This window comes from Chiloscyllium punctatum, chromosome 12, assembly GCF_047496795.1.
Source record: "Chiloscyllium punctatum isolate Juve2018m chromosome 12, sChiPun1.3, whole genome shotgun sequence".
Lineage (NCBI taxonomy): Eukaryota > Metazoa > Chordata > Chondrichthyes > Orectolobiformes > Hemiscylliidae > Chiloscyllium > Chiloscyllium punctatum.
In genome coordinates this window covers 40,545,227-40,567,722 of record NC_092750.1, presented here as the reverse complement: position 1 = coordinate 40,567,722, position 22,496 = coordinate 40,545,227, and the positions used below count along the sequence as shown (strand labels likewise).

Here is a 22,496-nt window from a genome sequence, read left to right as displayed (position 1 = left end):
ATAAAAATTCTAACCTTCTTTCTGGTTCAGAAATATTCTATCTTTGAATTAGCTGATCTTAATGCTGCGATGCATATAATTACCAATCATTGTCAGAGAATGATCAAGTCTAAACCAGTCAAATCATTTTTGATTACATTGTAAATCCTTTTTGCATTTCTTGTTTAAGAAACCCTGAATAATCTTGCATATTGAATGATATTGTAATTAGTTGCAAAAAAACTTCTCTTTTGTATTAGATAGAAATATATAAAATATACAGCACAAAACAGGCCACCCTGTCCAAACAGACTTTTGTGCTCTACTTCATTTAAAATTAAAAATCACACAACACCAGGTTATAGTCCAACAGGTTGAATTGGAATTTGTACTTGCAGAGTTACATTGTACTTTGCTCAAAAACTGCATGAATCCATGTAAGACTCTGTTAACTCACTTTTTAGATTAGAATCAGTCTAAACATTATGGCACAGACAGGGAACACAGGGGGCTAACACCTTCAACATCTTAACATCTTATCTGGCTGACACCAATTGTTACAATTGATCTAAGAATATAACTTTTAAAAAAGGTTTTGTAATTTACAGAAGAAAGAAGTGAAACTATCATGGTCATTCTAACAGATGAGAGACTTAACAATCAAAGTATTTTTCAATGTATAATTTCAGTTACGTCACACTGTAAGCTTTTGCTATAAATTCTGTGTCTTACATTTGTGTCCTCCACATCCACTTGATGAAGGCGCAGTGCTCCTAAAGCTAGTGCTTCCAATTAAACCTGTTGGACTATAACCTGGTGTTGTGTGATTTTTAACTTTGTACACCCCAGTCCCACACCAGCATCCCCCAAGCATTTAAAATTATTAGCATAAGTCTTTATTCCCTGTTCATTCATTTGTTGATTTGTTTTTCATTAAATATATTGGTTCTATTTGCCTCAGCAACTCTCTGTGATATCAGAGTTCACATTCTCACCACTTTATGGGGGAAGTTTCTTTATAAATCTGTCTTTGATTTCTTAATAACCTTTATTTTACTATTTGTGCGATGAGGGCTTCGCTGGCTGGGCTAGCATTGAGTGCACAGAGGTCAGTTAAGAGTCAAGCTGTTCTTCTGGAATCACATGTGGGCTAGACCAGGTAAGGATGGCAGATTTCTTTTCCTAAAGGACATTAGTGAACCAGATGGGTGTTTCCAACAAATGGCAATGGATTCACGGTCATTATTAACCCTTAATTCCAGATTTTATTTTCCTGCATTCAAATTCCACCATCTGCCCTGGTGGGATTTGAACCCAGGTCCCCAGAACATTAGGGTCTCTAAGTTAATAATCCAGCTATAATGCTAGTAGGCCATTTCCTTGTTCTTCCCAACAACTGGAAATAGAATCTCCCATGTCTGTTACATCATGTCTGTTAACATTTTCTATTAGGTGACCCCTTTGCTGAGCCTGTTCATTCTCTGTTGACAGTTGTATTTTCAGTAACATCCTTGTAAGATCTTTTTCCACCTCTGCAGTACCTCCAGAACTTTATTTTATGTTGTAATCAAAATTGTTCATGGTTCTTCAACTGTGGTCAATGTCTCATCTTACCATTTCAATTCCTCTAGAAACAAACCTGAGTGATTGGCTTGCACTTTACAGTCTCTTTAATTTGACAATAATGTGTTGAAAGTATTTTGCATACTGCATGCTCATTCTGCAAGTTTATTTAAGGTTCCATTTACGCGTAGTCAACTGCCTTCTCTACAGTATTGACTGCCCTCTTCCATTTTGAACCAATTATAATTATAGAAGTAGCAGGTAGAATTTTCAAGCTTCCCCAGGGGTGAGATTGCTGGCTGATGCACATGTGCCATGAAATTGGGTGTCAGGTCAGCAGCACCTGTCTGTATGACCCTGCTGCAAATTATCAGTGGCCAACTTTAGTGACCTGGGCCACTAGAAGCCTTTAAGTGGTACCTGATGCACTGAACAGTATGTGGATAATGTAATGAACAAACAGCTTTGTTCCTCTCCACAAAAGCCAAGGTACTAGGAATATTTGTTATTTGCTAGACTAATTGGACATTAATCTCTTTGCCAAGTATTATCCTCTACTTTAAAGATTTCTTCATGTTTCCCTGTATTGGATGCAACTGTCCCAGTGATTACCTTTTTCCTCTGCCAAATCATTCCATGCTCCACCAATCCTCAATGCACATAAATAGTTTCTGAATTACTGTCCTCACTTTTAATCGGAATAATTTCAAATGATGATGACATGGATAAACTTCCCAGTCACACAGAATAGTCATTCCATTTTCATTTTTCAAAATCAGGCATTCTAAATAGTTCTGTTAAATTTGCGGTTCATTATCTCTGTACAGGTGGAAATGATCCAATCATCTCAGTCCTGTTACCCTCTTACTTCCAATCCATCATATCATTCTGGTGAATTTATATTGAATGCTTTATTTCCTTTTAGTCTGTTTCTATAATAGGTTGTGCAAAGCTTCCTATTACAATTTAATTTTGGCTGAATCAGTATTTGTACAAATTCATGATCATTTCTTTCCTGTAATGCCATTTGTAGCTATTCACAAAGCCCAAAATTCTGGTACTACTTTAAACAATGAATTGTGTCTGTACATTTACTGAACGGTGTGTTTGAATTCCTTCTGTTCCTCTACATCCTTCAGTATACTTCCATTAAATGTATCCTACCTTTCATTTATTTCTTTTCTCTAAAATGCAGTGCTTTACACTTATACATAATAAATAAGATTTGTTTGTTTGCTAACCTACATCTTACTGAAGTCTATATAATTCTCCTAAATATTTGCCAAATCTTCTATTTTTGTGAAAACAGCAAATTTTGAAATTCTGAACCCTATAACCAGACCAGATGATCCACATAATCCAAGAACGTAAGTGAGCCAACACTGCTTGGCATACGTAATTTCCAAGCATTCTTCCCATACTAATTTACTATATCTCTGTTTATCAATCAACTTTCCATCCGTACTTCCTCCAAGCTACCTTATGAACATTCCATGTTTGTTCCTAGCAATGTGCTAAACTAGCTTGTCGCTTTGAAGACAATGCTAGACTAATTTCAGTGGCTTCAGCATCTTGAGATTAACTTTGAGATTAGCAAATATCTTGAAAGCTATGCATGAACCATTTAGTTTGAGAACATGAAAACTTTCTCCCTCCAAAAAAGTTTCTAATTTTAATATCTGCTGAGATAATTGAGAACCAATGCCAATGCTAAGTAAACCTTGTATTGTAGAGCCTTAATTAATCTATTACTTTGCAGTATTAAACATTAGCTAGCAATAAAACAAATATGCCTGAATCAGCCATGAAGCAATTACTGTGATAGTTAATAGTTTGTAAAATACTTTGCTAAGTTAAGAGCCAAATAATTGATTTAAACAGTGCTATCTTGAAAACTTTGTTGGCTTGTGGTTAAGAGTTATTTTGTGCACACTTTTGTAACAATTTCCTCATGTGGAAATGACTTTTAATTTTGGTTTATGACATGTTGTCTCATTTTAAACAAACTACAAAGAATTACCAAATAAACTTTAAAAAGTGAAAGCAGTGCCCTTTTTCAGCTTGACATAGAACTTAGCATGTCAATACACTCAGCTTATGTTAGGATGAAGCACACTGATACTTTCAAATTACTGTCTGTAATTAATAAAGTTTCCTTTGCACTTATAAAAGATTAAGAAATTTGATATCAAGACAAAGAAAAATGCAACTGCTGTTGCAAGGAGGGAATAAAGAACTTACTTTTAGGAAAAGGCTTTCATACAGCATATTATGGTTATGGAAGAATGCTCAAAAGTGGTCTGAAGTAATTCTGAAGTGTAATCACTGTTTCAACGCAGGCATAAATGAAACGCATTTTGTCTTGAAGAACAATTTTTCAGAAAATCTTACTCGATTCTGAAGAGTCATATTCAATTTGAAGCATCAGATTAATCTGAATCTGGTTCAGTGAGGTAACATGCTGCTCTATATTGCTGATTTTGAATTCATAAAACATTTAACTCTATATTCTGTATATTATTTTAACTAACATAGAAACTTGATAAAAAAGCTCAGCATAAGAAAACTACCTTCTGTATTATGCAGTACCCCAGGGTTCTCAGTTGCCTGGCTCCATGAGTCTTTGACTGCAGACTTATAAACCACTCTGTCATTCAGTTTCTGTTGTGGTCGGAAGTTGTTCCTCAAGTACTCCACTGATTTGACATGGTCTTGCTGTTCAGTAGTAAATATGGAGTAAAAGGCTTCCAGCTGCACAAAGCAATCAAATGAGAAGAAATTAATGCTGGTTAGAAAATAAGTCATTTGTGGGTTTCCTCCGGGTGCTCTGGTTTCCTCCCACAGTCCAAAGATGTGCAGGTTGGGTGAATTGGCCTTGCCAAATTGCCCCATAGTGTTAGGTCAATTAGTTAGAGGGAAATGGGTCTGGGTGGGTTACTCTTCGGTGGGTCGGTGTGGCCTGCTTGGGTCAAAGGGCCTGTTTCCACACTGTAAAGAATCTAATCTAATAATGGAATATTTAGGATGTAAAATGCTAGAAAACTCTGATACCAAAGCTGATATTGTGTGAGGTTGCAAGACTATTCATAAAATCAATGCTCATGAACTTGTTTTGCCTTAGTTCTTATTTTGACAAGCTATAATAAACATTAAAATTGATGTTTTGACAGTATATTTAGCCAATTTTATTATTCATTCATTGTGACAATTATCCAATTTTATATTTTCATGTAAATTGCCCAAAACATTGACCATAATCAGTTAATGAATACAAACTGCTTTCATATATAGGTCAATTATAAAACCGGGAGAGAAACTTGTGAAACCTTTCCATCTTTATATCTCATGGTTAACGCCAACTGAAAAGAAAATGCTGACATAGTAACTTAGAATAGAAGGCAAAACTAGACCAAAAATTGCAATGTTACAGGTGGATTTGCCGACTTTAATTCATGTCTACCTGATGAAGGAGCAGCATTCTAAAAGCTTGTAGTTCCAAATAAACCTGTTGGACTATAACCTAGTATTGTGTGATTTTTAACGTTATCTCATAAGTATCATCAACGGCTACAATCAGCAGAATTAACATGATTTTGTGAAGAAAAATTGTGGTTGATGATTTTAATAGAGTTCTTTGAAGATGTAACAAGAATAAAAAAAACAGTAAATAGAATGGATAAAAGGAAACCAGTAAATGCATTTGATAGGTGACACATAAAAAGTTAATGCACAAAATAATAGTTGATGTGTAAGGGCTGATAAACTAGCACAGGTAGAGGATGGGCAATCCAACAAGAAACAGAAGATTGAATTTTAACAGAGGTTGGTTCATTGTCAGTGTTGACTAATTTCATGAAAGGATACTCTCCAACAGATCTAGTGAAATTTCTCACATTAATCTCCAAAATTAACCTCATTAGTTATGCATGTGATGATTATTTTGTCCTGTGTTTTTTGAAAAGAGGTTGTAAAGGCAGAGGTGCCGAAGTGACTAATGGGTCCGGCATGTCAATAGGTTAAGAGGTCTTTAGGTTTTTTGTTTAACAGCGATTGTAGCAGTGGAAGGGGAGTGGCCGCTCTCCTAGATCAGACTTTCTAGTTTGTTTAGCTGTAGCAATTGGAAGCTGTCGGGGTCCCAGAAGGGTTGCAAGTTTCAGTAAATGATTCCTAACTGTGACCTTCTCTGAAATGTCTCTTGATGTTCTGCCCCCCGGATTGAAAAATGGCAGTTAAGAATCTGTGTGTGAATGTACCTTTTTGTCAAGGGGTCTGTTTATGGGATATTACTATATTGGAACAATTAATTAGTAATGGGTACAGTATTTATTATTTGGTTTAAGTTTTCCATTAGTATGTTTTCCTAAATTCCTCTGACTTTTGTTTGTATTTTAACTTTGGAGTTTAAATAAATTGTTTTGCTTAATGTTGAGTGGTTTAACCAGTTGCATCACAACTGGAACAAGCACTTCACATCACATTATGGTCTAGACTAACTACTTAAAGTATTGACAGGTGGTCTGGTCCATAACAATGTAATTCTCTATCATACACTTGTCCTATATTCCCTTTTGACAGAAAGGAAGTACTTGCCACTGCTGGGATCTCTTGGCACCACCTTTAAAGCCCAGCTATGCACCAGGTGTTGTCCTTCATCACATACACACCGTGAGGAGAACCAAAAACAAATTTTTCTAGGATCACAAAGGTGGCATAGTTGGCACTTCATTGCAAACACAAGTTAATATTCATAAGCGTACTGCTATTTCAGATCCAAGTCATACTAGTTACCAACTTTAATGTCATCCTATTTAAGGGAGTATTACTCATTCCCTAATGCTCAGTTTGACTGAATACCTTCTCAATGTAGCCAAATATGTTCAATGTGGGATCATCACATACTGGAAAACCTTCAAACATTTGAAAATATTCACTTTTATTTTCAAAGGCAAACAAACAAAAGCAGCAGTTGCATTTCAAGAACTACAAGAATGTGGAAAAATGTAAAAGTATCCACTTTGGCAGGAAGAACAGTAAAGCAGCATGTTATTGAAATGGAGAAAGATTGCAGAATACTGTGGTACAAAGGATTCGGACATCCTTTTTCATGAAGCATGAAAAAGTTAGCATGCAGGTGCAACAAATAATTAGGAAGGTAAATTTAAAAATAGTGAAGGCTTGCTTTATTTGTGCAGGACATTGGTGTGACCACACTCTAGAGCACTGTGTACAATTTTGTTCTTCCCACTTAAGAAAAGGTAGAATTGTATTGGATGAAGATAAAACAACATTGACAATGCTGATTCCTGGGATAAAGGGATTCCCTATGAGAAAAGATTAAACACGTTGGACCGTTAATCATCAGTCAGATGAATGAGAGTTGATCTTCTTGAAAGAGGTAAGATTCCAAGAGAACATGGCAGGTCAGATGCTGAGAAGGGAATTTAGATCTGGGGTCACAAAAGTAAGAGATCTTCAATTGAAGACAAAGATCAGAAGGATTTTTTTTAATGTTCATCTTCTTTGGAACTCTCTTCAACAGGGATCTGCAACATTTGTTTATGAATATATTTAGTGTTGAGTTGGATAAGTTTTTGAACAACAAGGAAGTCAAAGGTTCTGGGGGATCAGGCAGGAAAATGGGAGTCATGGCCACCATTGGATCTACCATGATTTTCGTGAATAGTGGAGCATGTTCAATATGCTGAATGGCGTACTGCTGCCCCAATTGCATGTGATCTCTCAGTCCACGCAATTTTTAAAATACTGCTGACCATGTATCCATTGATAACTCCATTTTTACTTCACCAATAACTCTCTTGACTCCTTTGCTGTTCTCAAATGGCTGGACATCTAAATAGTCCAACATTCAGCATTGAACAACCTGAAATTTCCATCAATTAAATATTTGGCAAGTCTGAGACCATTGTCTTTGGTCCCCACTACAAACTCTGTTCCCTCATCGCTAACTTTATCCCTTTCCTGAGCAACGTGTATTGGATTGAACCAGATGGTTTGCAATCTTGGCATCATAGCTGTGCATCATATCACCAAGATAACATAATATTTGCAACTCCATTCCTGCCTCAGTTCTTCTGCTATTTGAAACACTTAATCATATCTCTAGATTTGACACTTCTAATGCACCCCTTCCTAATGTTTTACATTCTACCTTCCATAAACCTGAGATCATTCAAACCTTTGCTTCCCATGTACTAACTCACACCAAGTGTCATTCACACGTTAACCATATGTTTGCTGACAAATACTGTCACTGGTGAGACAATCCCATAATTTTAAAATTCTCATCCCAATTTTCAAATCCATCCAAGACCTGCCTCCTGCTTATTCAGATTTCTCTCGAATGTAGGATAGCATTATGGAGTTTGTGTTGGATTCCCCAACATTGATGTGAAATGTAAGTTTCAATCCTGCATCAAGAGGAACAATTCAACATTTATTGGTCTGTCCGAGTCAATGTGGAGGCCATAGGGTGCATTTACTGTCAAAGCTGGAGGACCAAGAGGAGTCCCTGCAGAACTGAAGAAGTTGCGGTCTGCCATGGCAGATAAAGAGGATGGAAGTCTCAATTTATGGTGCTCTACTAGTACATTTTAAAGTTTTGAAATTAAAAATGACTACAACTGGTGGACCACCATTATGGAAAGCAAACCCCTACACAGGACAGCCTGAGGTTACTATAAAATAGTACCTGTGTTGCTTTAGTCCAGAGAAATAGGCCTGAATGAAAGCAGAAATCCAATACATGTTAGACAAAGCAGCTGGAGTTCCCCAGTGGTGTTGGAGTTGAAATTTGATGGTTCAACCAGATTCTGCATCAACTAGAGTAAGGTCAATCCAGTAACAAAGGCTTGCTTGGAAGACTGTATTGACACGTTGGGAAATGCCAGATTTCTTATCAAAAGAAATGTGTTAAAAAGATATGCCAAATTCCTTTAAAATCCAGAGTTAAAGACGTATTGGCCCTTGTTACACTAATCTATTGCAATCCCGAATGATATTATTCATCCTAAAAAATACACCAACAACTTTCCAAACACTGATGAACCAAGTGGTAGTCAGTGTTTCTAATGATGGTGATGTACTAGTATACAATGACACTTGTAATGATGACTCAGAGCAAGTAGGTTTGATTTAGAAATTATTATTAGCTGAAATGAAAATAAATCTTGCAAAAAGTGAATTTGCAAAGGCATGAGTAACCTATCTAGGTCACACAGAAAGGCAAGGACAAATGCTGCAAAGAGCAGCACAAGTAAATGCAATAATGGAATAACCTACCACTAAAACTAAACAGGAAATGATGAGATTTTGAGGGTGTGTGTTTTTGATTGCATGTTTTTACCATATTTCAGCACTATTGCTGCTCCACCAATGAACTGCTCAAAAAAATACCAAGATGTTGTGACCATCTTTTGAGAAGGTGAAATCCATTTTGTTCACTGTCTTTTGACTACACCAAATTTTCACTAAGCTCTTCAAAGTAATGATTGATGCCAGTGATATGGGAATGAGATGGGTTAGACATACAGAAGCCTGTAGGATACTTCACTGAATCAACAACAAAAAGTGATACTCCATGGTGGAAAAAGAGACTACAAAGTGCAACTGGTTCTTGAGCACTTTTTTTTGGGCAGCGGCTGAATCCCGAGACTATATAATTGTAGTGTCTCCCACCCGTCATCCTTCTCTAACCAAAAAAAAGGACTCTTGTGTGTTGCTAAGATAAGATGTTTCAGTCTATATTTCTTGTGTATTGTGTGATAGATTAAAAGTTTACTATTAGTTGGTTAGTTGAATAAGACCATAGAGAAGTACTATAAATTATTTACCTCATAAATTTGTATAAATTAATTAAGTAAGTAGAGATGGCTGGACAGATGATGTGCTGGAGGTGTATGATGTGGGAGCTGGCTGATCCCATTGTGAACGGCAGTGACATCTGCAGCAAGTGTGGGCTGCTGGGAGAACTTCAGATCAGAATTGATGATCTGGAATCTGAGCTTCAAACACTGCAGCACATCCAGGAGGGGAAGAGTTACCTGGGCGCTTTGTTTCAGGTAGATTAAGTAACTCAAACTCAGTTAATGATCAGGGACAACAGGGGGGACCAAAAAGACAAGTAGTTGTTATAGGGGATTCTATAATTAGGAGGACAGATAGTTTTCTTTGTGAGCCGGATCAGGAGTCCCGCATGGTATGTTGCCTGCCGGTGCCAGGGTGCAAGACATCTCCGACCAGCTTGAAAGGATATTGGAGTGGGAGGGGGAGAATCCACGTTGGCACTAACAACATAGGCAAGGCTAGGAAGGAGGACCTGTTTGGGGATTATCAAGCACTAGGAAGAAATTGAAGAATAGGTACTCAAGGGTCATAATCTCTGGATTACTGCCTGAGTCACATGCTAATTGCCATAGGGATAAGAAAATTAGGGAAGTAAACAAATGGCTAAGAGATTGGTGTGGGAAAGAGGGATTCAATTTCATGGGACATTGGCATCAGTTTTGGAACTGGAGGGATCTGTACTGATGGGACGCTCTCCACCTGAACCTATCTGGAACCAGTATTCTGGTGAAAAGGATAAATAGGGTGGTCACTAGGACTTTAAACGTGTGAATCGGGGGGAAGGGAAAGGGAAAGCAACAGGGAGTATGGAGTCAAGTAGAAATATAAGCAGCAGGTTAGCATGTGTGCGGGGTTAAAGGCAGGCTAGGAATGAAACAAAAAGGAATGATAACTTAGGACATATTACAAGAGATGCTGGAAATCTTGAGGATAAGAAAATTAGCATTAAGGCGCTTTATCTAAATGCTCGTAGTATTCGTAACAAAGCAGATTAATTAACGGCACAAATCGTCGTGAATGATTGTGATGTGGTAGGCATCACAGAGACATGGTTGCAGGGGGTTCAGGACTGGCAGTTAAACATTCAAGGAAAAGACAGAGAGATGGGCAGATGGGGCAGGGTTGCCTTGTTTGTTAAGAATGAGATTATATCAATGGCACTGAGTGACATAGGGTCAGATGATGTGGAGCCTGTGTGGGTAGAGTTGAGGAACCACAAAGGCAAAAAAAACCCATAATGTGAGTTATGTACAGACCTCCCAGCAGTGGTCAGGACCAGGGACGCAAGATGTACCAGGAAATAGATAGGGCATGTAAGAAAGGCAAGGTCACGGTGATCATGGGGGACTTCAACATGCAGGTGGACTGGGTGAATAATGTTGCCGGTGGATCCAAAGAAAGGGAATTCATGGAATGCTTACAGGATGGCTTTTTGGAACAGCTCAAATGGAGCCCACAAGGGAGCAGGCTATTCTGGACTTAGTGCTATGTAATGAGCCAGACTTTATAAAAGATCTTGAAGTAAGAGAACACTTAGGAGGCAGCGATCATAATATGGCAGAGTTCACTCTGCAGTTTGAAAGAGAGAAGCCAAAATCAGATGTAATGGTGTTACAGTTAAATAAAGGTAATTATGAGGGCATGAGAGAGGAACTGACAAAAGTCGACTGGAAGCAGACCCCAGTGGGGAAGACAGTAGAGCAACAATGGCAGGAGTTTCTGGGTGCAATTGAGGACACAGTACAGAGGTTCATCCCAAAGAAAAGAAAGATTATCCAGGGAGGGGTTAGACAGCCATGACTGACAGGAAGTCAGGAAATGTATCATAAAAAAAGAGAGCGCCTATAAAGTGGCCAAGAACATTGGGAAATCAGAAGATTGTGAAGACTACAAAAACAAACAGGGTATAATAAAGAGAGAAATAAGGAAGGAAAGGATCAAATATGAAGGTAAGCTAGCCATAATATTAGAAATGATAGTAAAAGTTTCTTTCAACACGTAAGAAACAAACGAGAGGCAAAAGTAGAAATCAAGCCGCTCCAAATTGATGCAGGAAGGCTAATGCTGGGAGATAAGGATATAGCTGAAGAACTTAATAACTACTTTGTATCAGTCTTCACAGTGGAAGACATGAGTAATATCCCAATTAAGGAGAGTCAGGGGGCAGAGTTAAGGATGTAGTCATAGAAGAGAAAGTGCTAGAAAAGCTAAGAGGTCTAAAAATTGATAAATCTCCTGACCCCAATGGGCTACACCTTAGAGTTCTGAGGTATGTGGCTGAGGAATAGCAGAGGCGCTGACTGTGATCTTTCAAAAATCACCTGAGTCAAGGAAAGTTCCAGATGATTGGAAAATTGCTGTTGTAACCCCCTTGTTCAAGAAAGGATCAAGACAAAGATGGAAAATTATAGGCCAATTAATCTAACCTCGGTTGTAGGTAAAATCCTAGAATCTATTATGAAGGATGAGATTTCTAAATTCTTGGAAGGGCAGGGTCGGATTAGAACACATCAGCATGGATTTAGTAAGGGGAGGTCGCGCCTGACAAACCTGTTAGAATTCTTTGACCAGGTAACAAGTAGATTAAACCAGGGAAACCCAGTGGATGTTATCTATCTAGACTTCCAAACGGCCTTTGATAAGGTGCCTCATGGGAGGCTGCTGAGTAAGGTGAGGGCCCATGGTGTTTGAGGTGAGCTACTGGTATGGATTGGGGATTGGCTGTCTGGCAGAAGGCAGTGGGCTGTGATAAAGGTTCTTTTTCAGCATGGCAGTGACAAGTGGGGTCCCGCAGGGATCAGTGTTGGGGCCGCAGCTGTTCACTTTATATATTAATGATCTGAATGAAGGGACTAGGGGCATTCTGGCGAAGTTCACTGATGATACGAAGTTAGGTGGACAGGCAGATAGTACTGTGGAGGTGGAGAGGCTGCAGAAAGATTTAGACAGTTTAGGAGAGTGGTCCAGGAAATGGCTGATGAAATTCAATATGAGCAAGTGCAAGGTCTTGCACTTCGGAAAGAATACAGGCATCAGGTGAAAAAATTCATAAAACCAAAGTAAAAAGAGATCTGGGAGTGCTATTCCAGGATTCTCTAAAGGTTAATTTGCAGGTTGAGTCTGTGGTTATGAAAGCAAATGTAATGTTGTCATTTATCTCAAGAGGGATGGAATATAAAAGCAGCTTCTGAGACTTTATAAAGCTCTGGTTAGGTCCCATTTAGAATACTGTGTCCAGTTTTGGGCCTCATACCTCAGGAAGGACATACTGGCACTGGAGCGTGTCCAGCAGAGATTCACACGCATGATCCCTGGAAGGTAGGCCTAATATATGATGAAAGGCTGAGGATCTTAAGATTATATTCAGTAGAGTTTAGAAGGTTGGGGGGAAATCTAATAGAAACTTACAAGATAATGCATGGCTAAGAAAGGGTGAATGCTAGGCAGTTGTTTCCGTTAGGCAGGGAGACTAGGACCCGTGGGCACAGCCTTAAAATTATTAGGGGTCAATTTAGAATGCAAATGAGGAGACATTTCTTCAGCCAGAGAGCGGAGGGCCTGTGGAATTCATTGCCACGGAGCGTAGAGGACACCAGAACGTTGAGTGTCTTCAAGGTAGAGATTGATAAATTCTTGATCTCGCAAGGAATTAAGAGCTATGGGGAGATTGCAAATAAGTGGAATTTGAACACTCATCAGTCATGATTAAATGGCGGAGTGGACTTGATGGGCCGAATGGCCTTACTTTCACTCCTGTGACTTATGGTCTTATTTTTAATTGTATGAGCATCACAGCTGTAGAGAAACAATATGATAAACAAGTCATAATTCCTTAGCCTTCAGGGAAAATTTCCATTACCAAATTGCCAGACTTTTTTTGATGGAAATTGCTAATTTCTTAGAGATTCTTCTCATTTGTGGGGATGAATCATGAAACCGCTGATGCTATATCGAGAATGCATCTTTGCCAAAATTACCTAAATGCTCATAAGAAGTGCCAGGCATCACTATGTGTGTTACATGTAAAGAATAAGTGAATAGTGAGCATATGAATGTGAGTATGAACGTATCTTAATTATATTAATATTTCTTTACTGTTCACACTTTATAATGAAACACATTTAATAATGACATTTAATTTTTCCAAATGTGGAGATATTAGAGACATTTCATAACTGATTCTTTTCCAAGGACTTCAAGTCTTGAAGATTTGTGGGAAGTTGAGTTATTTCCAGATTTGTGGAAATGCCTGGTGTGGCTTCTTTCAAAGAAGTCTTTGGAAGGTCACTGATGTGACAATATTTTAGCTTTAAGAGGTGTATTTTGTCACTCTTTCAATGAAGAAAGGTTGAGACAGAGGAAAACCAACAGTCTGCTCAAGCTAACAAAGTAAACAGCTTGTGCACACTTTTTTAAATATTGGAACAATAGAAGTAGCCTGATGGGTGGGGCCAAACTTTCACAGAACCAATTTTTTTTAGTTTTAGTAGCAGTTTCTGGGGTCTTGAAGCTGGATATGGAAATTGTTATCCCTCTCTCTGTTGCAGCTAAAACCTGAGGATCTCTTCCTGCTGCTAGAATTGTATGTGAAACAATCTATTTTACTGAATTTGCCTTTGCCAGGGATTATTTATGGGATTAGATTACTTACAGTGTGGAAACAGGCCCTTCGACCCAACAAGTCCACACCGCCCCGCCGAAGCGTAACCCACCCATACCCCTACATCTACATCTACCCCTTACCTAACACTACGGGCAACTTAGCATGGCCAATTCACCTGACCTGCACATCTTTGGACTGTGGGAGGAAACCGGAGCACCCGGAGGAAACCCACGCAGACACGGGGAGAACGTGCAAACTCCACACAGTCAGTCGCCTGAGGCGGGAACTGAACCCGGGTCTCTGGCGCTGTGAGGCAGCAGTGCTAACCACTGTGCCACCGTGCCGCCCCTATGTTACTATATTGAACGAGTTAATTAGAAGTAGTTAATACATATATCTATTATTTTGTTAAGCATTTTGACAGAGTTACAATTAAGCCAATTTTTTCTTTTATTTCTATTTTGTCTGTACTTTTAATGAGAGTGTATGAATAAAGTATGTTTTGTTTCAAGCCTGGTATTTTGACCAATCAAATTACATCCAGAACACAACCTTTTACAATTACCTTTAAAATAAGAAGAAACTAGGGTCCAGATTATCATCTTAATATATTTTCAGGGAGTTTAGATTAGATTACTTACAGTATGGAAACAGGCCCTTCGGCCCAACAAGTCCACACCGCCCCGCCGAAGCGCAACCCACCCATACCCCTATATCTACCCCTTACCTGACACTACGGGCAATTTAGCATGGCCAATTCACCTGACCTGCACATCTTTGTGACTGTGGGAGGAAACCGGAGCACCCGGAGGAAACCCACGCAGACACGGGGAGAATGTGCAAACTCCACACAGTCAGTCGCCTGAGGCGGGAATTGAACCTGGGTCTCTGGCGCTGTGAGGCAGCAGTGCTAACCACTGTGCCACTGTGCCGCCCATTTAAATAGATTTTATCCCAGAGTACCTTCTCCAACAACTTTCCCACCACTGACGTCAGGCTCACTGGTCTATAGAAGTCTGGTCCATAACACCGGGGACATGGGTAATTTGTTTTAAAAACAAAATTTTCTAGAAATCACATGTTGCTGTAGAAGCCTGCTGGGGCTGAAGAGTGAAGAGGGTTTTCATGTCTTGAATTACTTGTTGAACAAACATTAACTGAGGCTGCACGGTGGCTCAGTGGTTAGCATTGCTGCCTCGCAGCATCAGGGACTCATTCCATCCTTAGGCGACTGTCTATGGGAGTTTGTACATTCACCCAGTGTCTGCAAAGGTTTCCTCCCACAGTCCAAAAATGTGCAGGCTAGGTGGATTAGTCATAGGAAATGCAGGGATGGGGATGGGTCTTGGTGGCATGCTGTTCAGAGGGTTGGTGTGGACTCGATGTGCCAAATGGCCTGCTTTAAGCTGGGTAGATTTCTGGCATGGTCATGACATGTTAATTGGGCTACTTTTCGATCAAAAATTTTCCTTGAGATTTATAATGACCAATATCACTGTTAAAAGTAACAAATATAATCAACTTTAAATCCATTAATAAAGAAATTGGACAAATAAACATATCTTTAGAACTTAAGAGTGGAAGCTTATAGGGTGAGCTATGATGCAATATATGGCAGAAGTGGGCAGCAATGTGGCAAGGCCCATTTCAAAACTGGGAACAGTTCGGTGTAACTTCTATGCTTTTAGAAATGTTGTGGCAAAATTCTTACTCGGTGGTGGCAAGATGTCAATTATTAGTTGTCAAGGCTTGTTAAACACCTTTTTAACACCACAGTGTATGCTATTAGTATTCCTCTACCCATCTTACTAAACTGGGTAATTAAGTTAAACATCAGCAAAGATGTGCAGGTTGGGTGGATTGGTTATGCTAAATTGCCCATAGTGTCCAGGAATGTGCAGGCGAGGTGGATTAGCCATTGGAAATGGAGGATTACAGGAAGAGGGTAGGGGGTGGATCTGGGTGGGATGCTGATCAGAGGGCTTGATGGACTGAAAGGCCTGCTTTCACACTGTAGGGATTCTATGATTCTATGGTTGGGAAAGCTTGACAAGGAATCCAGAACGAGCTCCTGATGGATTCAGCTTATCACATGTTCCAAACAACTTTGGTCTTGGAAACCTCAGGTGATGTTCCATGGGCACTGGCCACATAGATTCCAGGTCCACTGACATTCACATCAACATGTGCTAGCCTCTGAGAACATTTGTGGCACTTTCCAATCCATTTATAGGAGGTTTCTGCACTTCAGTACTGCACTGGCCGCTATCATTCTAGTGTTGCTGCAGGGACACTGTGCACTCAGGGGCATGCTCCCATCTCATAAACTGGACCAGACTGTATCTCTAGTTTCTTTGTTGTTATCATGGTACTCACTCAAGCTGACCTGACCCATCCCTGCACATGCATTGCCTTGCCTTGGATTTTATGTTTTGCTCCCTCAGCCAGAGACACCATGCTCATATTTCTGATGTCTTGCTGTTACATTTATCATAGACACAAAACCAGGAAGCCTGTCATAGTTATCAGCAAGCCTTTGCTCAAGAGCAACCTCTGATATCAGTCTATATCTTGCCTGGTGCGGTCAGAGTCAGGATCCTCCTCATAAGGAGTAAGGAGCTGAATATTGGGCAGAAACCTCTTTGTGCGTTACTTTGGGCTGTTTTCTTCATTGTAATAATGATGCTGGAATAATGGAAGACAAAAGTAGGTGGCACAGCTGTTACTGTTGGTTCAGATGTGGAGGTATCCTGAATAGATGAGCAAACAGCACATTAGTAATGTCAGGGGCTGGAGTGGGTGAGGGCAGGTTGGTAAAATGTTGCAGACAATAATGAGAGTAACACGGCATGAGCCATGTAGGAGGTGGATACAATAGCAGATATAGAGTATGTGTGAGCTATCAGAAAGAAGAGAGTGGCACTAATGCTGGCAAAAGGAAGCAGGTTAGACCAGAAGGCCATAAGACATAGGAGCAGAAATTAGGCTATTCAGCCCATCAAGTCATTAAGACCGCCCCTCAACCTTCTAAGTCCATTGAGTATAAACCCAAAGTCCTCAAACGTTCCTCATGTTAAGCTTTTCATTCCTGGGACCATTCTTGTGAACCTCCTTTGAACACACTCTATGGTCAGTATATCCTTCCTGAGATATGGGGCCCAAAACTATGCACCATACTCCAAATGTGATCTTGCCTTTTTTCCTGTAGTGTTGGACATTCTTTCAGATGGCTGAGACTGCTTTAACCTAGTGATAATGGCTGGCAAGGTCTGGTGTTGGGGCCTCCATTGCTGTTCCAGGGAGAAGAGGAAGCCTTGCCTGTGTTGAATCACCCCATTGATCAAGACTTACAGGACCTTGCCTGGAAAGCACTGTGGCAATTTTACCCTGTCTTTCATTTCCAGGGCAAATACCAGCACCTGTGTAGGGCAGCTTTAGACAGCCAGTGCTGCCCAGTTGCATAATAGGCTTGTAAAGATGGAAGGATGGTGCAAGGGATGCTGATGAATTCCGGGATATCTACTGAGTAGCAAGTTGTCCTGGAAGTTGGACGTGAGAGATGCCACAGCGATACTATCTGTAATTAGTAAGGGAAGTTTAGTAAGATATGATGAGAAAACCCACTTGGTTTTGCTGCTAGCAACCGTCCAGAAAAACTTGATACAACTCCGAGTTAGCCCAAATAAAAATAATTCAGGCCTTAATTACTTAATTAGGGGGTTGGTTTGCAATGCAGGGGAATACCACCAGCACAGGTTCAATGCCTGCCCTAGCTCAAGTCACCATGAAGGTTCTGATTCTCAACCTTGCCCCTTGCCTGAGGCATGATGACTCTCAAATTAAATTTACCACCAGTTGTCTCTATAATTGGAGAGCAGCCCTATTACCCTCTGGTTTTATAGCGACTTTGTCCAAATGGTAATGATATTAAAAAAGTTAACATTTAAGAAGAGATTTTATAGATACTTCTTTTTACTCATCAATAATAATTTGTCATTGTGACAGCACTGATTGCTAAATCTCACTTTGAAAATATCTGCATGACTCAACATGACAGCGCTAATTAGTTAATATAAAAACAGCCTTTCTTCATATTCTAGGCACCTAAATGAAATGAGAATCATTTTGTGAAGGCCATTAGGATTAGGAACATATTGTTACAGAAGAACTATGCTACATAGCAATGGAAATAAAAACAATCAAGATAATAAATATATCTTTTGTTGAAGAATATGTGTCTGCTGCCACCTTGTCAATACATTTCAATATCAAATGCTTTGTTAAAGATCTTTGCTAAATTTTAAAAGTCCACAATCATTGTATAACAATTGTACATAACAGTATCTGGCAAATGATGGACCAGATATATATCTGTGAAAGCAATTTGGTTTATTGTATGAGAAAATATGATGCAATCAGATGGCTGACCTTCTCAAGGACAAAACTATATTGCAGATAAGCTGAAGTGCTAAGCATAAAAGTGCCAACATGCACCAGCCTTTTTATCACTTTAAATTTGTTCAATCACACATCTGTTTGCATGATAACAGCTATTGAGATTGAGATTGAGATCTGTTCCAAAAGAGTCAATGGTCTTTTTGTAAAAGCAACACCTTCTTTCTTTAAAATGAATGATACTTGAGAAATCTGTAGCTGAAGATAAAGGAAGGTTTATGTATTTCCATGTTGGACAAGGTCAAAAATCCAAAACAGTTCAATACAGGCACTATGACTTTATTTCCCATGTTAACACTAAATACATACCTGCCCAAGGGAGATGGAGATAGGCCTGCTGAAGACTATCCATTCTAGAGTTTCACTGCATGGTGGTGTTGTTAGGGAGCCAGAGTATTTGTAATAGCTTCCAAGTGAGGCAGGAAGTAAATTCTCCAATACAAATGGATCCAGAAATGTTTCTTTCTCTGTAAGAGTGAATATTAATGAAGAGTCAATATTCATGAAGAAAGCATCATAACTTGTTTTATTGGAACAAATGAAAAGCAGATGTGGAAATAATTACAGCACAAACTTATACCTTACTTTTGAAAATTATGTTTATATTGTCACCCCTTTATCTTGAGGAAAGCATTGGTGCAATGTTACTTCATTACATCTGTTTAAATTCAAAGCCAAAATCTGAAGGAAGAAAATAGGGGTGAGTGATTTGATAAATATGTTATTACACGACTTCTGTCAATAACATTTTACAGCGAGGGCTTATTTTATGGTTTGTAAACAACCATCATTCAATTTCTAATGTGTTCCGATTTCAAATTGGCAGGTCATACAACACAGACTACCCTGAAGGCAGAATTTCCTGGATCTGTGATCACTGAGATCTGTAAACTTTGATTTATTTGTCTCTGGAAAGTAATATAAATCAACCCTCACATGATTAGCTCTGCAACTGTATGAGAACTGGCCTACAGGTAACATCATGCCTGTCGGCCAGTGCAAGTTAGTATCTTGATTTAGGGCAATGCACTGAGGTGCAACAAAGCCTTTTGGAATAAAGTGACCACCAATAACAACTTGTTATCATGTAAAAATTTTTAACATTTGTGGGGTCCTTTACAAAAATCCAATCAAACAAAAATTGCTCCAGGTCAATGGAGGAGACATTAGGAAAGGTGAGTAAATGTTAATCAAGTAAGTAGGTTTTAAGCAGCATCATAATGGAGCAAAGTAGAGACGTGAAAAGTATTGGGGAGTGACAAGTTCAAAATTTGGGCCGACTTAGTTGAGGGTTTTGTCAACAATGACGGTGTTAAAGAAATGAGAGCTGAACAAGAGGCCAGATTTAGAGGAATGCAATAATCCCAGAGGATTGATGGGCTGGAGGAAGTTACCGAGATAGCATGAGGTGAGGCAAGGCAAAGGAGGAGTTTGATGCAGGGGAGAGATGTTGTCTTTTGAGGAAAGGTTGAACAGACTCGTCTTCTATCTGCTGAAGATTAGAAGATTAAGAAATGACTTAATTGAAACATACAAGATTGTGAAGGCTCTTGACAAGACAGGATGTTTCCTCTCAAGCAAGAACTTGGAACTAGGGGCAATGTTAAACATCAGCTGTTGTGCATTTTAAAGTGATGTGGTGAGATTTGTTTAGATAGTAGTTAGTCCTTGGAACGCTTTTCCTGAAAAGGTGGTAGAAATGGTATTCTTGGATATTTTTGAAGGCAAATGTAGATGATTCTTGTTCCGCAAAGGAGTGAAAGGTTATCCGGGGTAAGTGGGAATGCAGATTTGTTGAGTTGCAGAGCAGACTTGAGGAACTGAATGGCCTACTGCTTCTCCTAATTCATAAGAATATCAAACACATTTTTACATTGTACATCAAATGTTTGGCTCAACCCCAATTTTCCTTTATTCCATGTTCAAAACTTAAATGAGTGAGGATTAAACATAGTGAGAAAACACCCTCAAGTTTAAAGTAATACATCTCAAATTTCATTTGTTTGAAGTGAGGCTAGCACATTTCATTTAAAATGTAATCCATGTGTTTAAATTGATTTTTGATCTATATTAATCTTTCTGATCCCTCTCATTTCGCTGATATTAAGGATTCCCTGTAAATAAATCAACAAGCTCCATCCTCAGCGGAGCATTCTTCAATCTCAACTGGACAGTTTCTCAAACATCTGTATACAAAAGGATTTTTGTATTTTCAAAGAATTTTTCATCCACTGGACGAATACCCTTAGCTGAAGTCACAGTGTTTCCTGCTGCATGACAAAAAGGCTTCAAGGTCCCAGATTGACTAAAGACATGCATATGAAAACAAAAAGATGGGAGTGAGGAAGCAATCACAAAGTTGACAGTCTTCACGTCAGGTAAAACTGGCATGAATATCTCAAACTTAGCAGCAATTTTCAATTTTATTAAAAGTCGATCTTTAATAAATGAAAAATTGGGTAGGAAGGGTGTAAACAATGCCAAATCCTCCTTACCTTGACAACATGAAACCTAAACAATTATAGCTTACAGATTTAATCTGAACTGACAGTCTACACAGAACATTAAATGTTGGTAAGCTCAAATTGACACAGCAATTTATTTGTTTTGTGGCCATTTCCTCTTAAAAGTTAAAATGCCATTTAAGTCAATGATTTAAAAAGGCACAATTTAACTTTACCAAATCAAATGAGATTAGTAAAGTTATGAGTCCATGATGACAGTTACTGAATCCCTGTAACATTTGAAAAAGATGTCCAGCAAAGAGCTAACTGCTGTCAAGGGCAGAAAGTTTCATTTTCCAACCAAGTGTTGAACAGTGAGATGAGACTTGCACCAGTGAGCAACAAAAGGCCAGTTTTTCTCTTTATTCAATCATAGTGGCTCATTGATATAGTTTCCCATCCACTCACTCACCAGACAGAAACTAGACAGCAATAGTTCTTGACGTGACAGTTTGCATGGTAACCTGGCAACTCAAACTTGCCACTTCCTCCTTCAGACTTCCATGAGTTACCAACACCTCAAGCCACGCACCACCAGCACGCACCCTGTCTTCTATTCAGCAGAATCTCCAAGTCTCTGTCAGCAATGCAGGTGTCAAATATGCTCTGCTTAACATGTCTGATGCTGGACAGTTCAGGCCAGCTGCTAGAATGTAAAGATGGCATCAGTGTCAGGAATTCCAGGAGGTCAAGGCAGTTGCCAGTACTTTCGCCTGTGACAATTGGGAGAATATGACAAGCAGGGCACTATGGGGTGTGGTAAATCAGAAATAATTCGAGTTTGGGAAGTCAGTGTGACAGAAGTCGCGACAGCTCATGGAAGAAGACCCTCTTTGAAACTCACAAAATTGATACTTAGCCAATTTTTAAATCAAATTTAGCTGTAAGTTCAGGAATTCAGGTTTGTAGTCCCCTGGTGCCAGCCATATCTTAAGCCCAGCAACACAGCATTTCAGGTGCTGCAAGCCAGGCTCTACTTTGTATTTTGATATTTTAGGAAACAGAAATGTCTCAGAAAGGGAAGTTGGTGTCTTGCTTCCAGAAAGAGACCTTGAGGTGGGGTGGCTGAGAGGAGGGCCATCCTTCTTTGATGGGCTATCAGAAGAGTTCAAGACACCAACATAACCAGCCTGGGCACTTACACCAGCTGGGGCAGTACAGGAAAGAGATGAATGATCTTCTGCACTCCATAACATTTAAGTTCCATCATCTTCTCTTTGCTACCTCACACTCATTCTGACTCTGCAACTGCACTCAAACCTTATTAATAATCACGGGCCACCAACCTCACTACTGCATAACACCTCTTCACTTAATGGCTCTCATCTACATCATTCTCCAAAACTACTAACCATTCCTGCCATCTAGCTAAAATGTTTTGCAATCCTTAGAGGTTGGCAGTCTCCAAATAAATAAGTGAGCACTGGGAAACTCAGACAACAGCCATAAGATGAACCCTGTGTCGATGCATGAGATGGCTATATGTCCCAGTACACAATGCAATTGGGCAGAAGTATATAAGTCAAAGA

General features: G+C 39.3%; 1 protein-coding gene across 2 annotated transcripts in view; it reads right to left on the bottom strand.

The window, feature by feature from the left end:
- LOC140483808 (receptor-type tyrosine-protein phosphatase gamma-like) overlaps nt 1-22,496 on the bottom strand; it is a 706,675-nt gene that overhangs the window by 215,537 nt on the left and 468,642 nt on the right. For both annotated transcript variants that reach the window (XM_072582431.1, XM_072582432.1), the window contains 2 exons: nt 18,773-18,930; nt 4,113-4,293 (listed from right to left, as the gene is read on the bottom strand). In XM_072582431.1, the coding sequence (XP_072438532.1) occupies nt 4,113-4,293; nt 18,773-18,930 (339 nt within the window). The remainder of the gene's footprint in view (nt 1-4,112; nt 4,294-18,772; nt 18,931-22,496) is intronic.